The sequence below is a fragment of the Rhopalosiphum maidis genome, chromosome 2, assembly GCF_003676215.2.
Source record: "Rhopalosiphum maidis isolate BTI-1 chromosome 2, ASM367621v3, whole genome shotgun sequence".
NCBI classification, from domain to species: domain Eukaryota; kingdom Metazoa; phylum Arthropoda; class Insecta; order Hemiptera; family Aphididae; genus Rhopalosiphum; species Rhopalosiphum maidis.
In genome coordinates, this window is record NC_040878.1 from 20,579,187 (window position 1) to 20,595,768 (window position 16,582).

The 16,582-nt window shown below is 24.9% G+C and overlaps 1 protein-coding gene across 1 annotated transcript in view; it reads left to right on the forward strand.

Annotated features, from left to right (window-relative positions):
- The first annotated feature begins 6,060 nt into the window (after positions 1 to 6,060).
- LOC113555288 (cytosolic carboxypeptidase 1-like) overlaps positions 6,061 to 16,582 on the forward strand; it is a 43,327-nt gene continuing 32,805 nt past the window's right edge. Inside the window, exons 1-3 of the mRNA XM_026959709.1 lie at positions 6,061 to 6,627; positions 9,501 to 9,648; positions 12,304 to 12,386. Of these exons, the coding sequence (XP_026815510.1) occupies positions 6,454 to 6,627; positions 9,501 to 9,648; positions 12,304 to 12,386 (405 nt within the window). The 5' untranslated portion in view covers positions 6,061 to 6,453. The remainder of the gene's footprint in view (positions 6,628 to 9,500; positions 9,649 to 12,303; positions 12,387 to 16,582) is intronic.

Here is a 16,582-nt window from a genome sequence, read left to right on the forward strand (position 1 = left end):
AACACACATTTATGCAATATTATAACACATCATGTTATGTTTAATGAAATATAACTTTGTAAAAGTCATAACTTTGTTTTTTACAAACACGTAATTAAAGTAGATGTTTAAAAGAATTATAATATGTATTGTAACCAATAAATTATTTTGGATGGAAAATAACAAGTTTTTTAAATTAATTCATAAGATAATACATATCCTTGCTCGATATTACATATTATATTTACATTATTTTCCTTACATGCTTAATATATTATAATGTTTTACACGATTAGTAAGAATTATATAAATAAAATAATTAAATATTATGTTTTAAAAATCCCAATGCAAGTTCAAGGTCATTAGTGGTGTTCTAACTAAAACCATTACTATAAGAGTATAAGACTCTACAGTAGGTATACCTCATAGAAAGGAAATTGATTTCCATTGGTTGTTATTGTTGCAGTATATAATTCAATGCATTAATTAACGTATATTCATTTGTTATTTTATAATTGTATTTTATTTAGGTGATCACTAAGGACATTTTTTATACATATGAAAAACCGTAATCTTATAAAATGGCAGTAAATGGAAATTTATTTAACTCAATTGAAATAATTGATGGTAGAAAATTAAGACTTTTTTTTTAAGTTTAATTTTAAGTTACCGAAGTTTGATTAGTTTTTAAGACTAGCTATTTAGGATTTTAATAGCTTATATTTTATAATATTTAAAATAAATATTTCAATACAAATGTGTTTATTTAATTGATGTTTAATATTATGTTAATGACCGGTTTTGATGTTGCAATAACTCTCATTCGTACCATTAATCATAAAATTAAATCAAATCACATATTTTCCGAGATACTAAATATTTTCCGTAATATTAGATACCAACAATATGTTTACTTATTTTTGACGTTAAGGTCAAATCTGAAATCACCACGCCGGAAACCACTATTGTATTCTTAGATTAATATACCCATGATTCATATTTTTCGAGTGACTATTGCTTATACTAATATAATATTTTTTATAACTAATATAACTTTATTTATATTTTGTATACCAGGTATAAGGTATATACATATATAGGTATATTCATGATAGTATAGAATTGTAACTTATAAAATAGATACATTTAAAATTTTCATTTTATGTACAATATGTTTTTTACATAATAAAATAGTTAAAGAGTATGCATAGTATGGAGTAATACAAACTACCAAGTATGGTATAGTGTCATCTACGCGAATCCAATTGACTTATATAAACCCATATAAATTATTCTAATCATATATAACTTGCAAGTAATTCTTTCTTTATTATTTTGTTCCGTGCAATTGTGAATTTTAAAAAGAAGATGCAAATTTAAATTTTTATATAGATAGTAGATTTATTTCTTTATTTTTATATTTTTTTTACTTACACACATTTTTTCAAATTAAAGTTTTAAATGGTACTGAAATATTATTTAATTGTTTGTTTGATATACACAGGAACAAATTTTTTTAGAATAATTTTAACTAAATTTTGTTATTATTATAATAATAGATCATATAATTTTTGTAGTTTCTATTAATTGGCCTATTTTAAACAATTTATAATGTAAAAATGCATGTATTATCATGCTATGTAAAATATGTTATTTTGAACGATAAACATATTAATTTAAGGGTTCAATGCTTGTAAAAATAAATTATTTTAGTTGGCTACTGATTTGATTTTAATTTGTCTATTTGAAAAAAAAATGATAAATAATTATAATGTATAATTTAAGTTGATTTAAAATCTTAGCATGAGTTAAAAAGTTGACTACAGTCCAATATTATGCTATAATAAACTAGATACATTTAGATACTCATATTATTATTATTATGATGATTATTTTTTTATATTAATATATATTAATATTCTTTTTGTAATATTTAATTATGAAATTATCAATGTACTTTGATTATTTTTACATTTTTAATTCTCAATAAATAATATTATACACAAAAAAGTTATAAAAGTATCTTCTAACAAAATTAGAAATATATTTTGTATAAAACAAATTATAATGATTAAGTAATTGGCTACAGCCTGCATAATTTAATATTTACCAGTTCATTATACATATTATTTTGTACAGTAGGAAGTACAGAGAATCTATATATTATTCCTTTATTATTATATTAATAATATATACATACAAATTACTAACATTAAAAAAAGCACTTCGGTGAACAATATTTAAACTTGTAATATTGATAATAAATATACGATACTAAATAACTAAAAATAAAAAAAAAAAAAAAAAATAACTAAAAATTATGAAATCATTAAACACAGCGTGAATGAAAATTTTACTGTAGTCCGGATATTTCATGTATTTGTACAAATTGAATAAGAAAAAATAACAAAACCTTCTAAAATCGGGTAGGCATCGATTATTTTATTTATATATAAAATAACGTGATAAATAATAGTAATTCTTAAGATGTTATTAAATCATTTAGGTATTCGGTGTTTGTTTGGGCAAGCAGTAGGTATAGGTTATTGTAATCGACTTTAGAAATATAATGGTATAGACGTTGATAGTAATAATTAGTAATACATCATCATCGACATAAATGCATAATACATTTGTAATGGTAAAATTTTAATTTAATTTTATTTAATTGTAAAAACATTAATTATTTAAGTTCAGTCTATTACAGTTATTATTGGGAAAGCTTTTACTCGACTGCAGTAATCTAACTATTACACTCATGCAGCAACGGCAGCAGAAGGCATAAATTGCTTTTAGGTATGTTATAATAATGATTGTGGGCATGTAGTCACAACACTATACAATTAAATGACAAACAAAATATTGTGAAATAATAACTTACCGAAGGATATTATTTCACTGACGGAAAACAAATGTACAAAAATCACGGTATTGTCATTAATGTACGTATACAACCTCGTGACTAGTAAAGGTTTGTGCAATCGTAAAAGGCCAGCAGTGGCACGCGGCGTGTCTACAGTGGCGCACACACATTCTGCACAGGCGAATTTATTATTATCGTTGGGGTTGACTTAACGTTATAGATAAAATTATTTTCTGTGTAAAAATATCTTCGGTTGGGACTTTCACGAAACCGATCATTCATCTATAACTAAATGTCAAATTAAGTTACTTTAAAATTCGTGTCGACATGAATATTGAGTATATTATGTTACGCTGCATACACAATAATTATTATGTAATTGCAGCATCGAAAATTTGTTTAACCATTTATTAATGTAGTTAAACGTACCTATTCGTGTGATCAGGTTATATTACGAAATACTATTAAAATACGTAATTAAATGTACAGTAAACTATTATCTATACGAATATGTGACGGTTAAAATTGTTGATGATTTCTTATTACACTTAATACCTTATTGCAACTTTGTCTTTAGGCTTATATTGTAGAAATTGTTCACAACATAGTACATACGCATACACACATAAGTATTTTCGAAGCCAGAATTTATTTTTAATTTTAGTTATGGTTTTTGATAAGGCGCAACAATATATGCAACTCAATTTACACTTGTCACTATAATAAATTAAGAATAGGTTTTGATTGAAGCATTATATGAATTATTATAAACTAATAATTCTCACAAATCGAAAACACGAATTAAAATAACGTAACCTGTACCAATAACAAATGTTAAATCTGTTTACGTTTAAGCTTTAATATTATTTTTGACTGAGAATTTATATATGGATGCTTATTACGTACGTATTACTTAGTAAGTAATTAATTGTAATTAACCAAGATAATCAAAATTTGAAATTTAAATATTTTAATATAAATTAAATTTTTTTTTAAAACTGTTTTATTATTAGACAGTAAATTTAATCACGATTAGTAGTATATAAATTATTTTATCAAAGTACTTTATTACTTAATATTTGGCAATTTAACCAAATTACTGATTAATGATTATAGTATTATACATAAAATATTAGCTTATTAGCGAATAATCACACTGTTGCAGCCATAACTATAGAACACATAAAATTTAATAGGTATACATTCAACTAAAAGCTAAGGTCATACTGTCATAAAACATCGAATGCATCGAAAACATAATTTTTCATCAAACAAAAGTATAGTATATTCAATGTTTTAGTATTTCGTAACTTCGTGGTCTCGTTTATTTGAGATTTAACATTAAAACGCAATTTATTAATGTTATGTAAGGATAGTTGTTAAGTCGTCTTCGTTTTCATAAAATCTGAAAAATGTTGAACTGCATTAACATTATAAGTTTCATTAAAATCCGGTTTTTTTCGGTTTCATCCAACGCAAAGAAGTTTATTGTTAAATTAGGTACAGTGGTATGCCATTTTATCCTTGGCTTAAGAAAATTCTGTGTACACCGGTTTTATGAACATCAACACTTTGCCATCCTGACACCATGATTCATTTCCAATTTATTGTATACTAATTGTAAACTGGTTTATTTGTTTTCCTTTTGTCCGAATTTACAAATTACCATTACTCGTAATTTGAGATATAATTGTTCGTGGTTTTACATTTATTTTTTCAGCTTAAAACATGGTTTCTAAATGTATACGAGTAAAATGCACTTAAAAATGCTTATATACTCATATTATTCCATACGTAGAATATTAGGTATATATATTTGTTAATAGTTTTCTTCGTTGATATTTTTAATGTTATATACATTAACTTATATACAAATGTATAGCACCAATATACATTTTGCATGACTAACTATGTACATATTTTTGAAATTATTTTTGTTTGCAATCAAGTATACAATTATTCATACGAGATAGAATATAAGTTCGATACTGGTACTGCATATCATAAACACGCATTCGCTGTGTGTCCTTGGACTAATATTTCTTCTTTTATTTTAGAATTGAATACGAGATATTAACATTATACAACATTTAGGATTACTATTTTAAATATTAAATTAAAATAGTATCATTGTTTTTTACATAACATATCTGTGGAGTCCAAAAAGATTTTAATTTTTTTAATGAAGTTTTAAGATTTCTTAAAATGTCCTCATTAAAAAATGTATGATAATACCTGAATCTTTCCTTTTTATATAAATTAATTAATATCTGTCTATGTGTGTAATATTACTGTCTAGAAATATAAGAAAAATCTAATCTTAAAATTAACAAAAAAAAAAAAAAAAAAATATAAGAACTAAAGAAATTTATAATATTAAAACCATCATAATAATGACATTCTGCTTTCACTAGTTAATAACTTAATGTCAACCCATAATTCTGTTAATATCGATATTGCATTTTATTGTAATATTAATGATTTTAAAGTTGTATAATATATTCTCCGATGATCATTGTATATTGTAATTTATTTTGTATATTTTATATTATTACATAGGTAATTATTATATAATAATAATTGTATTATCTTATTTTTTTAAATGGAACTTTTACTCCGTAAATAAGAAAAAACTTAAATTGATTTACGTACCTAAATTTTTTCACGGGTAGATATAGGTATATATTGTATGTATTAATATACGTATATTATTATTATATGAGATTACAGAGCTCAAATACATAGTTAGTGTACAATAACATAGCTGACTTTTTAAATTTAATATTATTTAAAATAATGTTTCAAATGTTATCAATAATCTGGCAAAAATAAAAATATTAAGTTATTAATTTAATTTAAAACATTGAAATTTACATGTTTTTATAATAAATATAGGTTAATTCATTGTCCATTGATTATGTTATATCATAGTATATTCATTGATTTTTTTACTAAAAATCTATATTTATTTTTATCACATTAATCATTTCTTTTATATCTTTCAGATTATTTTGTAGTTACTCGTGTTTTTTGTTTTGTAGTGAAATACAAATTTCATAAATTTTGTATGATAATTTAATACTATCTTATAACAAGTATTAATATAGGTTTTCAATAATATTTATATGTTTAGTCTATAAAACTGAATAGAAAATAATGAAATATGATGTTAATTGAAAAAGTAAGACTTAAATACTAATGAATTTATGTGCTATTTTCTATTTTATAAACAAATCAAAGACATTTAAATTTTAAATATTACACTTATATATATGGTATACCTACTTCTGTTAATCGCGCAAAGTTTTAAATAAATCGAAATAGATTCACAACACTATAAAACAGTGTAGTATTAGTGTGCGTAGTGCATTTGTGTGAAACAAGTGTTCCGTAAGTTGGTTCACTATGGAAACGCGTCGTCACCAGCGTTATGTTTGATGGGGATCATGCGATAACTATATTTTTTTTTAACAGTATTTTTTCAACCATAGAAACTAGAGATATTGTTTACGATACTAGTATTAAGTTTATTGTAATATTTTACTATTTATACGTACTATTAATAAAATAACGGTATTATTAATAAAAATATAAGGGGTGAAATTTACGTAATGGCAAACAAAAAGAAAATCATAGGAAGGATGAATAAAAAATTGACAACCAATAAACGAGTTAACGAGCAGGCAAGAGTATTATACAAACAATTTCGTTTAAACACAACCACGACGTCTGTTAATAGAGTGGCTGCAAAGGTGGAGAAAATCCAACAGCCAATCAACTCCAAAGTGAGTAAAAAAATATAAATATTTTGTTTTTTTTTTGTTTTCAGATTTATTTCATTAATGTTTTTTTTTTTTTTTTAATTCTATTATATAGTTTTATTGTTACCAATATATTTTAGCTATTCTAAAATTAAAAAAATATTATATTAGCTTGAAAACACTATAGGACAGTTCTCAATCAACTTATTATATTATAAAACTATAAAATATTATTAAAAAAAATTGTATCTGCCAATTTCTCGATAAGATTTTAGTTTGTAGTGTTATAAATTATTATGCTTTTAATTGTTGTTGTTTTTTTAGATTATGCAATTCAGAAATAAAATTCAATTAATTTCATATTTGTTTAATGGTTTATTTTTTTAGTATTAAATTATATGATATTTAAATATAAACGTACCTATAAATGCATAATAATACATAATAATAAATACATGTTACTGATAGTTTACTCTGATTTGGCCAAACTTTAAAACGTATATAACTTAATATTATAATTTTTAACTTTGGTAATTAATAATTTAACTTATAAAATGCTTATATGAATTAGACAATTAATCTTGCATAGTATAAATTAAACTGTAATTCAACAATATCTGATGTGAAAAATATGAAAACAACAATTATTATCTAAACTCTATCATTAATATTAATTTATATTTTATAAAATCATTGCAATTATTATTCAGCTGATAGTATACTTTTACTGTAATAATATTTAGGTACTTTTATTAACACGTATATTTTAAATAAGTTGTTTTTATAAATATGAATTCAAATTTCATACTAAACGAAATGTATATATAACATCAAGTTTGAGATTAAAATGTAATATGAATTTTGTTTCACAAAGATATTTTTATGTATAGTGTTTTTTATATAATGTTTAACTGTATTTCGTCCCAAGATTCGTTACGCTGTTGAAGACATGATAAAACGAAATGATTATAACTATGAGTACTATAAAATGTTATAATTTTTACGACATTTATACTCTTATTTTTAGTTTTGTCTATTCGTATTTTATACATTTAATAAGATATAAATGTATATACCAAACTGTGTTTAGTCATATAACGGTCAGCGTCAGTTCATAAAGTGTGGTCAAATCAGATAAATATACTTTAAGGATATTATGTTTTTGTACACCTACTTCTTTGTACATGTTATTGATAGTAAAAAATAAATAGGTATTTAAACTATTTTAGTACTCATTTAATTCGTTAAATATAACGTATATTCTATATGTATTCAACATAACAAATATCAAACTATCTAAAATAAATGTATAGTACATTAATACAATATATTTATATTAAACATATATTTTATTTAAAAGATATTAATAAGCATTAACTTCGATAACTTGAAAATATATTCATTTGGCTAAAAAATACTGTAACATAATGTAAGTGTATTAATCTCATTGCAAACGCCCGAGAAGCTGTATATTTTTATTTTTAAACCGATTCGTCGTTAAATATGTCGCACGTTGTTTTAATCTGTCGATAATGTTGTTTGGAAAACACCGATTCACGTGTAAACCATTGTTATTGTTGACGTAGAATTGAAAAATAAAAATAAAATACTTCAGCTATATTATAATACTAGTGTGTGTGTGAAATCACACGCGGAATTAATTTTCTAACATTTTATAACAACCGCGGGTGCCGCGCCAGTCGATAAAACTTAAACGTGCTTCTAATATTATACGTACGTGTTGACATACAACAATTATATCATTCACTGCAGCTGTACACAGTTTGTAAATGAAAAATAAAACAATTAATACAACGACAGTATAGTAATACTAATAACGACGATAATAATAATAATAAAAAAAAATCCGACCAACGTCCGTCATCGTCGCTGCTGCAGTCGTCGATTTATAGCAGCCGCGCGCGGTGATAAACTTATCCGGACGGACACTTGGCCCAGGTCTGGTCGAGCGTATACAGTGCTGTAATCGCGTAATAATAATAATATTATTATTATCATCATCATCATCATCATCATTAATATTATTATTAAGCACAACCGCCGACGGGAGCAGCAGCAGACCCTGTGTGTAGCACACGTGACTCGTCGTGGCGTCACGAGAAAAACGCACACGAGAAATATGCGATCATACAGGGCGATTCACCAAACGCGCTTATTCTACGTTTTGTCTCGAAGATTTTCACAAACTATTAACCGCTCACAGGGTAATCATATTAATTACCGGCACACCAAACGGATTCAAATCCAAATATTCGGAACGCATCAAGCTTTCCATAAAAATTGAATGTGTAACAATCATAGTAAAAAAGAGGGTTTTTATTTGAAAAAAAAAAAGAAGTAGGCATCGCCACTGGACTCTTTTTCAAGTAGCGTAGAAAATCTGAGAATTTCGAAAATCAGAATTTGAGTGAGTGGGGCGGTTAAAGGATAAAACGGTAAAGAGCATGATTGGTTTATCATCCTGTATACACACAGGCGCGCGCGCGCAACTATATCGTATATGGTACCTATATACCTACAAACAAGCGCTGCCTCGTTATTTTGGCAGTCTGGCCGAATCGGTCGTGCCGTTTGCCAAACCGTCGTGTTGCGGCCGTCAACGCCGTCTGCGTCGGTGTCATTCACGATTTTCACGTTCGACTTTAAGCCATTGCGACTTCCGCGCGTTGTTATTTTAACGTTTCGTCGCCCTTTTCCATCGCCGTTATCGGTTTTCCGAACTTTTTTCCACACCACCCATCGCCGTAGATTTCGTTCTCGTCGCGACTTGTCGACACCGCCACGTCGTGCCCGAAACAATTAAATCGTTATCGATTCGCCCGTAAAACATAATATTACATCGTTTATAAAAATTATTTTTCTTTTCGTTCTCTAAGAACTCCAAGACCATGGTGATATCCGGCGACGATCACGTGTTGGACGTGCTACTAGACCGACTGGCACCTCTCACGGCCCACACGACCGAAAACTTGGAAAAGATACGGAGGATAGCGCACAAGATCAACGGCCGGGTCAACAATTCCGGTAAACGTTTCTCTTTTAATATTCGAACTTAAAGGCGCATAATAATATTATTATACGCTGTGCAGTAGTGGGCTCGACCGTTTAAACGTTGAACCGTATGGGTAGACGCGCTGTAGGCAAATCTCAAATTTTCTGCCCTACATTATTTTACTCCTTATCATCTTAATACTTAGTCGTTATTATTTTATGAAACGAAATTTTAAATTCTACCCTTAGCGACCGTTCAACTATAGTCAACCAGTGTACCGGGTTTGTATAAACCATACAAGTTTATGTTATAAATATGTGTGTATATCTAATAAATTATTATTGATAATCATAATTTTAATTATTTCAATAGTATTTAAATATTATATATACATTCTATAGAAACATTATCCAATAAACAATTTTTATAAATTGTTATTAAATTCGAATATTATATTATAATGAACAATTTGGTTCAAAAGTTTAACACATTTAATGTAAAAATAGTTGTTTTATCAATATACTTACTATTATATTTATATTAATATTAATCAGTATAAATTAGATATGGGATTCCATATTATTTGGACTTGTTTCATTTAAAATTTATAGTTGTATTTATTTTCATGGTACGATAAGAACGATTGTAATTTACTTTTTGATTATCTGACAACCATTTATTATTATTATATCATTATTTTCGAATGACTATAAATCATATGAACTAGTGAAATATAAGAAATATTTTGTCCTTATCTATAGCTTGATGTTTAAGTGATATTTCAGTTACTAAGTAGTAATGTACGTGTTGTAATAGTGCTGGTAAAATTAAAATACTTTTTGTATATAAAATATTATTACTTATTATATTATTTTGTGTTTGAGAGTATTGTATCTATGTAAATGTACATACTTTCAAGACAATTTGAAAATAATAAAAATTATCTTATATATCATATACCTATCATTAGATATTAAGATTTTATTTTATGGATTCCATCAAATTTAATGTAGGAATAACTTAATTTTAAATAACTTGGGAATTCATTTCTCTTGTGTAGTATCGGTTTACGGTGACAGGTAAATCACCGCAAACGTAAAAGGATTCTGAGTGAATTCAATATTTGAATTAGCATATATTTCAAAGAACAGTACAGTAGGATGAATAAATTTATGTCAAAAATATTGCTTAATATAACTTATAAATGATGTGAATAGGTTCAAAATATAAACAGATTACCAACAATTAGTCTAATAGTCTAATATTTCAAACATTTCAATGTGTACATTTAGAAACTATGAAATATTTAGAGTAATGATGAATATTAAATAGTCTTGTTTTTTACTTGCGAAAAAAATAACTAAAATTAATAAAAGAAAATCTTTATTTTTCATTCAATTTTCTCAAAATTTGAACTTCGAATGCTAAAAAAAAGTATTCTTTTCTTTATATTACTTATATATTTTTTTTGAATTTCTATAAGAACTACTTATAGGAAGTCGTTTTATTTATTAAGTTATACTACAAAATAATTAGCATTTATTTTTGATTTTGACGAATATATTCACAATATGCAAAAATGCTTATATAAAAATGGTACTCATATATTTTTGAGATCTTTAAAAAACTTATAAAGAACTTTTTACTTATTAAATTTCAATATTTTTAACTAAAAAACCATAAAATTATATATATTATAAATTGAAAAAACTGATATAAAACAATAATTTTTCAGTTCAGTCAAAAAGATTTTAAATATCTATATTCAAAAACTATAATATTATCTCTAGTATATATTTATACATACATATTTGGGTGAAATATAAGTATTTACGATTATTACTTTCTGAATTATACAAAAAACTAAATCAAATTTGTCAAAAACCTGTATTGTGTAAATATCACTGTTTTCTATTAGTTTTTAATTTTTTTTTCAATTTAGAGATGTATTAGGAATTTCATACTTTTACTAAAAGTATCGTCGAAAGTAAATTTACTACCAGAAACCAACCATTCTCTATGAAAATTGTCTCTACAAAAATATTGTTAGATATAAAAATAAATTTGAAAAATAAAAACATATAATAATTGTAAAACTAATACATTCTTCGTTTCACGCAAAATCTAAAAATAACGATTTCAAAATATTTATTCATTACATTTTATTGGTTTAATTTTAAAACATTTTAGGTAAATCATTAACTATTATTTTTGATAAAATTATTTCAATTTTTAATTTATGAATTTATGATTAATTTGAAAATTTAAATATATTATCTATGCATAAATACTATGCTATTGTTTCATTATATTCACGATTAAAAATTATAATGATAATATATTTGTATAACTTTTTCCGCACACCTAATAACTATCACAAAATACAACTAAACTAACCAAATTATTTTATTGTATGGTTAAATGACGTATTGCTGTACTAATTCATTTTAACATAAACTATTTTGTATTTATCAAAATTTAAAACTTTTTTATAAAAATTAAATTAATTAAGTAATTAAAAAAAAAAATAATAAATTAATCGATTTATTTATATGTAGAGAATAAAACTATACGTCTTGTCGGTACTCTAATTTATTTTACTTATCAATCGTGTTACTTGTTTTATGTGTATTAAATACAATTTTGACTTATTATATCCAAAAGAATGAATATATTTTTCATTTTAGATAAAAATGTCAAAGCTAAATCGTTGAATATTCTTCGAAAAACTAGATCAGAGCGAATGGTGGATATCGTGAAATTATTTGAAGTGAGTATTAACATAATTAATTTTTCAAAAAAATAACTAAATAATACGAGTTATTATTTTTTAAGTATTTTAGTCTTAAAAATCGTTTTTACATTATTTTATTTACAAATCTAAAATTTTTGCTTTTGTAAATAATAAACATCCAGAAAATGTATTTACATTTTATATTTACCAGTGTATAATGCAAATACATAAAATTATATTAGGAAAAATAGTTGTATTTTATGTTTTTGAAAAATATCCAATAGTAGCAGTTTTCAGTATTAATACTTGGCATACAATTTCTATGTTTGGGAAATTAATTATCTAATTAGTTTTAATTTTTAAGTACATGAAAATACAAAAACATTAAATATTAATACATTATCTTCCACTTAAATTTAATAATAACATATTTTATGTAATACAGTAAAATTGTTGATGAAGTTTGTGGATTTAAAATTTTATCAATGAATCATAAATTCTGGCCTTTAAAATTTATACTTCCTGACTCCTGTATATTTTTAACCAGCAGAGTGATAAATGTTATTTTTGAAATGTCAGTATAACGATGGTAAATGACCAATTAAATGTTTTATTTTTAAAATTGTCATTTTTAAATAATTTTTTCTCCTTAAAACTGTTTTTTATAATCACGGTAATATTTTATCTATTCACACTAATCATATTTAGGAGATAACATAACCATTATACAGTTTATGTATTTATAAATGGAAACAATTTAAAAATGTAATATATTGTAAATTGAAATATTAAAACGTTATTTGCATTATTATTTTAAAATAATACGTTTTTATATTTCTTTAAAATCGAAATAAAACCAAAAACTAAATTATTTGAATTTATGATTATAATACTTGAGTAAACTGAAAGTTTTGTTAAGAAATGTGTATGAGTTAGACCGTTAGTGTATTAATTCTAAAAAAAACAATCTTGCAATCTTCTAAAAGAAAATTAATTTAATTAATTTTACACTTGAAATATTTTTATAATAATATCTTAGAAAGCAATTATCTGGTATATAGAGCGAAATTGCGAAAATTCAAATTTTAATGTTCAGAATGTAATCATTTTGGTTAGGTTTTAAATTTATTTATACAATTTAATCTCTATAGAGTTCAGTAAAAAAATAAAATAATGATACTGCAAAATTAATTGAAATTTACTTAGAGTATTTAATAGGTACTAATTAAAATATATTTATGTATTATTTAGTTACTATATATATGTCTTGATTTTTTGTTATACACTTCTATTTAAATTAACTATTGAAGTTGTGCGAAAACAATATTTATATATTTCTAATGAAGTATTTGTTTAATATTCGCTAAGTACATATTTTGTATCTTCGATTTAAACATTTATCTAATCATTCTAAATTTATGAAAACCTATTTCATATCCTATATAATATGTATCGTATATTTTACCAATTATTTCATTCATTTCATAAACAAAATTAAATCATAACTAATATAATATATAATATAATATTATATCCAACATATTTTAATAATATATAATATTATTATTTATGTACAATTAATGACTATACACATTATATACTGGGTAACTTTTATCAATATATATATTCCATTTTACGAGATATTATTGTATCCAATTTTAAATATTATTTAAGTTTTTAATATTTTTTAGGTTTTTATATGTACTAATTTTTGTTTTCAATAAAATTTTCTGACAACATCAGTAAAAATAATAGTATCAAACATCGAACCGATAGTTAATTTTTCAAAAACTTTTAATGTCAAATGTTAATAGATTACAGTAACACCGCATAAGTGTTATAAATGTGGTTATAATATGTCCAATGTGCATGCATCGCCAATATCGTATATTATAATAAATTCCGATTTAATACAGGACATTACGCTCTTCGAAAAACATAATATTATGATGCGTATTGAGAGATTTCGTTTCCGTCCCGTTAATATTGTTGTGTGTATATGATTAGACCAATGTTAGCTATATAATGTCTGTTTTCCCGGTGAAAATTATACACAAAGCGAACGTTTATCGGATACATTTTTATTTTTTAAACAACGCGCTAATTAAATGACACGGCTATTGGCTCGAGACCACACAAACGCACAAACGCGCGTCTGTGTCTGATTGCCCGAGGCTTTTGGTGACAATTATTAAAACATACGCGTATTTTGCAATGTCCGAGCTCCGTGGTAAGGAAGTGAGTGGACCACGATACAAGTAAATAATAACTGTGTATTTATAGTGACGTCTCTGCAGCGATAGACAGAAGGACGAACACCATTAAAATTAAATACACGCACGTCCATTCTCATTACACATTACGTGGAACAGCCATCACACAGGAAATCTAACTGAATCCGCCAAAACGGAACAGCCTTAGCCAAATTTAAAACGTTTTTCGTATGGTAAATTACTGCATGATTGGCTGAGCATGAAAAAGAAACATAATAATAGTAATAATAATAATAAAAAAAAAACAAATTAGAGAAAAACATATACACTGGTGTAAAGACCGTGCAAGATTTTTTCACCCAGGGTGGCAATAATAATAATAATAATAATAATAATAGATTAAGAAAAATATAGTATTCTATTTTGATAATGTTTCGGATTTTTGACGGTCGTATTATAAAAGTACGTGTATAGCTTGTGGGGAAAAAAAACTATATTGCCTGGCACGCGTCTCGGTCGTATATTTTGCATGTACTTTTAAGCAGTTGCATTATAAATTAACTGTCGTTCGATTTAGCACGGACTGCGTTATTTTCAGCATGCAAAGGTTAAGGGTGTTCTATTAATATTAATATATGCATAAAATTATGAAAACAAATATTTATCTGTTTATTAAATGAATCTTTACACCATAATAGCTCCAATACGTCTCTGCGTATTATTATTATGTAAAACCGTTTAATTGTCTGGTATATTGTTAAGTAGTAAAAGATAATATATTAAACATTTTCAACAGTTTTGGTATTTAAGTCGTAATGTAATGGGTAAAATATATTTTTTTCAAAGTACCTAAATATTCAAGTATTTCATATAAATAATAATTTTTATATAGGTACCAATAATACGGTGAGCTATTAGACAATTGTGAAAATGTGTTCAAAAATCACAAAAACTATAATTTTATCATTAAGTTATTTTTTAAATATCAAAATTATTCTTAAGTATACAGATTGTATACTAATAAAAATCATATAGACAAACTTAAGTTTATTCGTTGAAAAGTTAAAATATAAATATAAATACAAAATAAAATGAGTCTATAATTTTACTGAAATAATTTTATAATTTATTTCAAACGTAACTATGATTATTTACATTTTAACACGTTTTAATTTATTTATTGTATATTTGATAAAGAATTTATTATTGAGTGAAAATGAAATAAAAATTAACTATTTTTATAGTCTTGCCTTGTTGGGTTTAAATAAATTAAAAACTTAATATCAAGGAAAATGCGACTTGTTAATTTATTCTTTAGGAAAATTATTTTAATCTCGAGTTACTACATAGTTTAATTAAACAATGTTAACTATCGAATATATAATACTAGGATTGATTTAATTTCGCTTTACTACCAATATAATGTTATATTATATTTACTCGTCAATTCTATGCTACAACTAGCACTATACAGTACCTATACACGTTATTAAATTGTATGTGCGTTCTGTAGTATACCGTGTAGGTATATTATATTATGGGAATCGATTTTCGTGTCAGTGGCCAAATGGGCCTTTTGACGGCATTCAGTTATAGGTTGAAGAAAATGTTTCACCGTTCTTAATGAACTAAAATTACATTTGATTTTGAGAATCAATAACGCTTGTAATGGGACGGCATCACGTCATGTCGGTTTGTACACGCGCGGAAACGCATTATTTATGCGTGCTTTGTGTATAAGTTAATTTAACACTCACACAAACACGCATATCATATCATATCACATATATATTTATTATATATATATACAATACATGTTATACGTCGACGATAAGTAAACCTGTTACATGTGATGTTTCCATCAAGTATGCGAATTACACTACCGTGTGATGTATATAATGACATTTAGTAAACGAATATAATAATACTAAAACATTATCACTCATAGTTTAAAGCTGAAAAAAAAATGTTTATAATTACAATACGCGCCCATAACAAGAGGTATTTAACTCGAAAAGA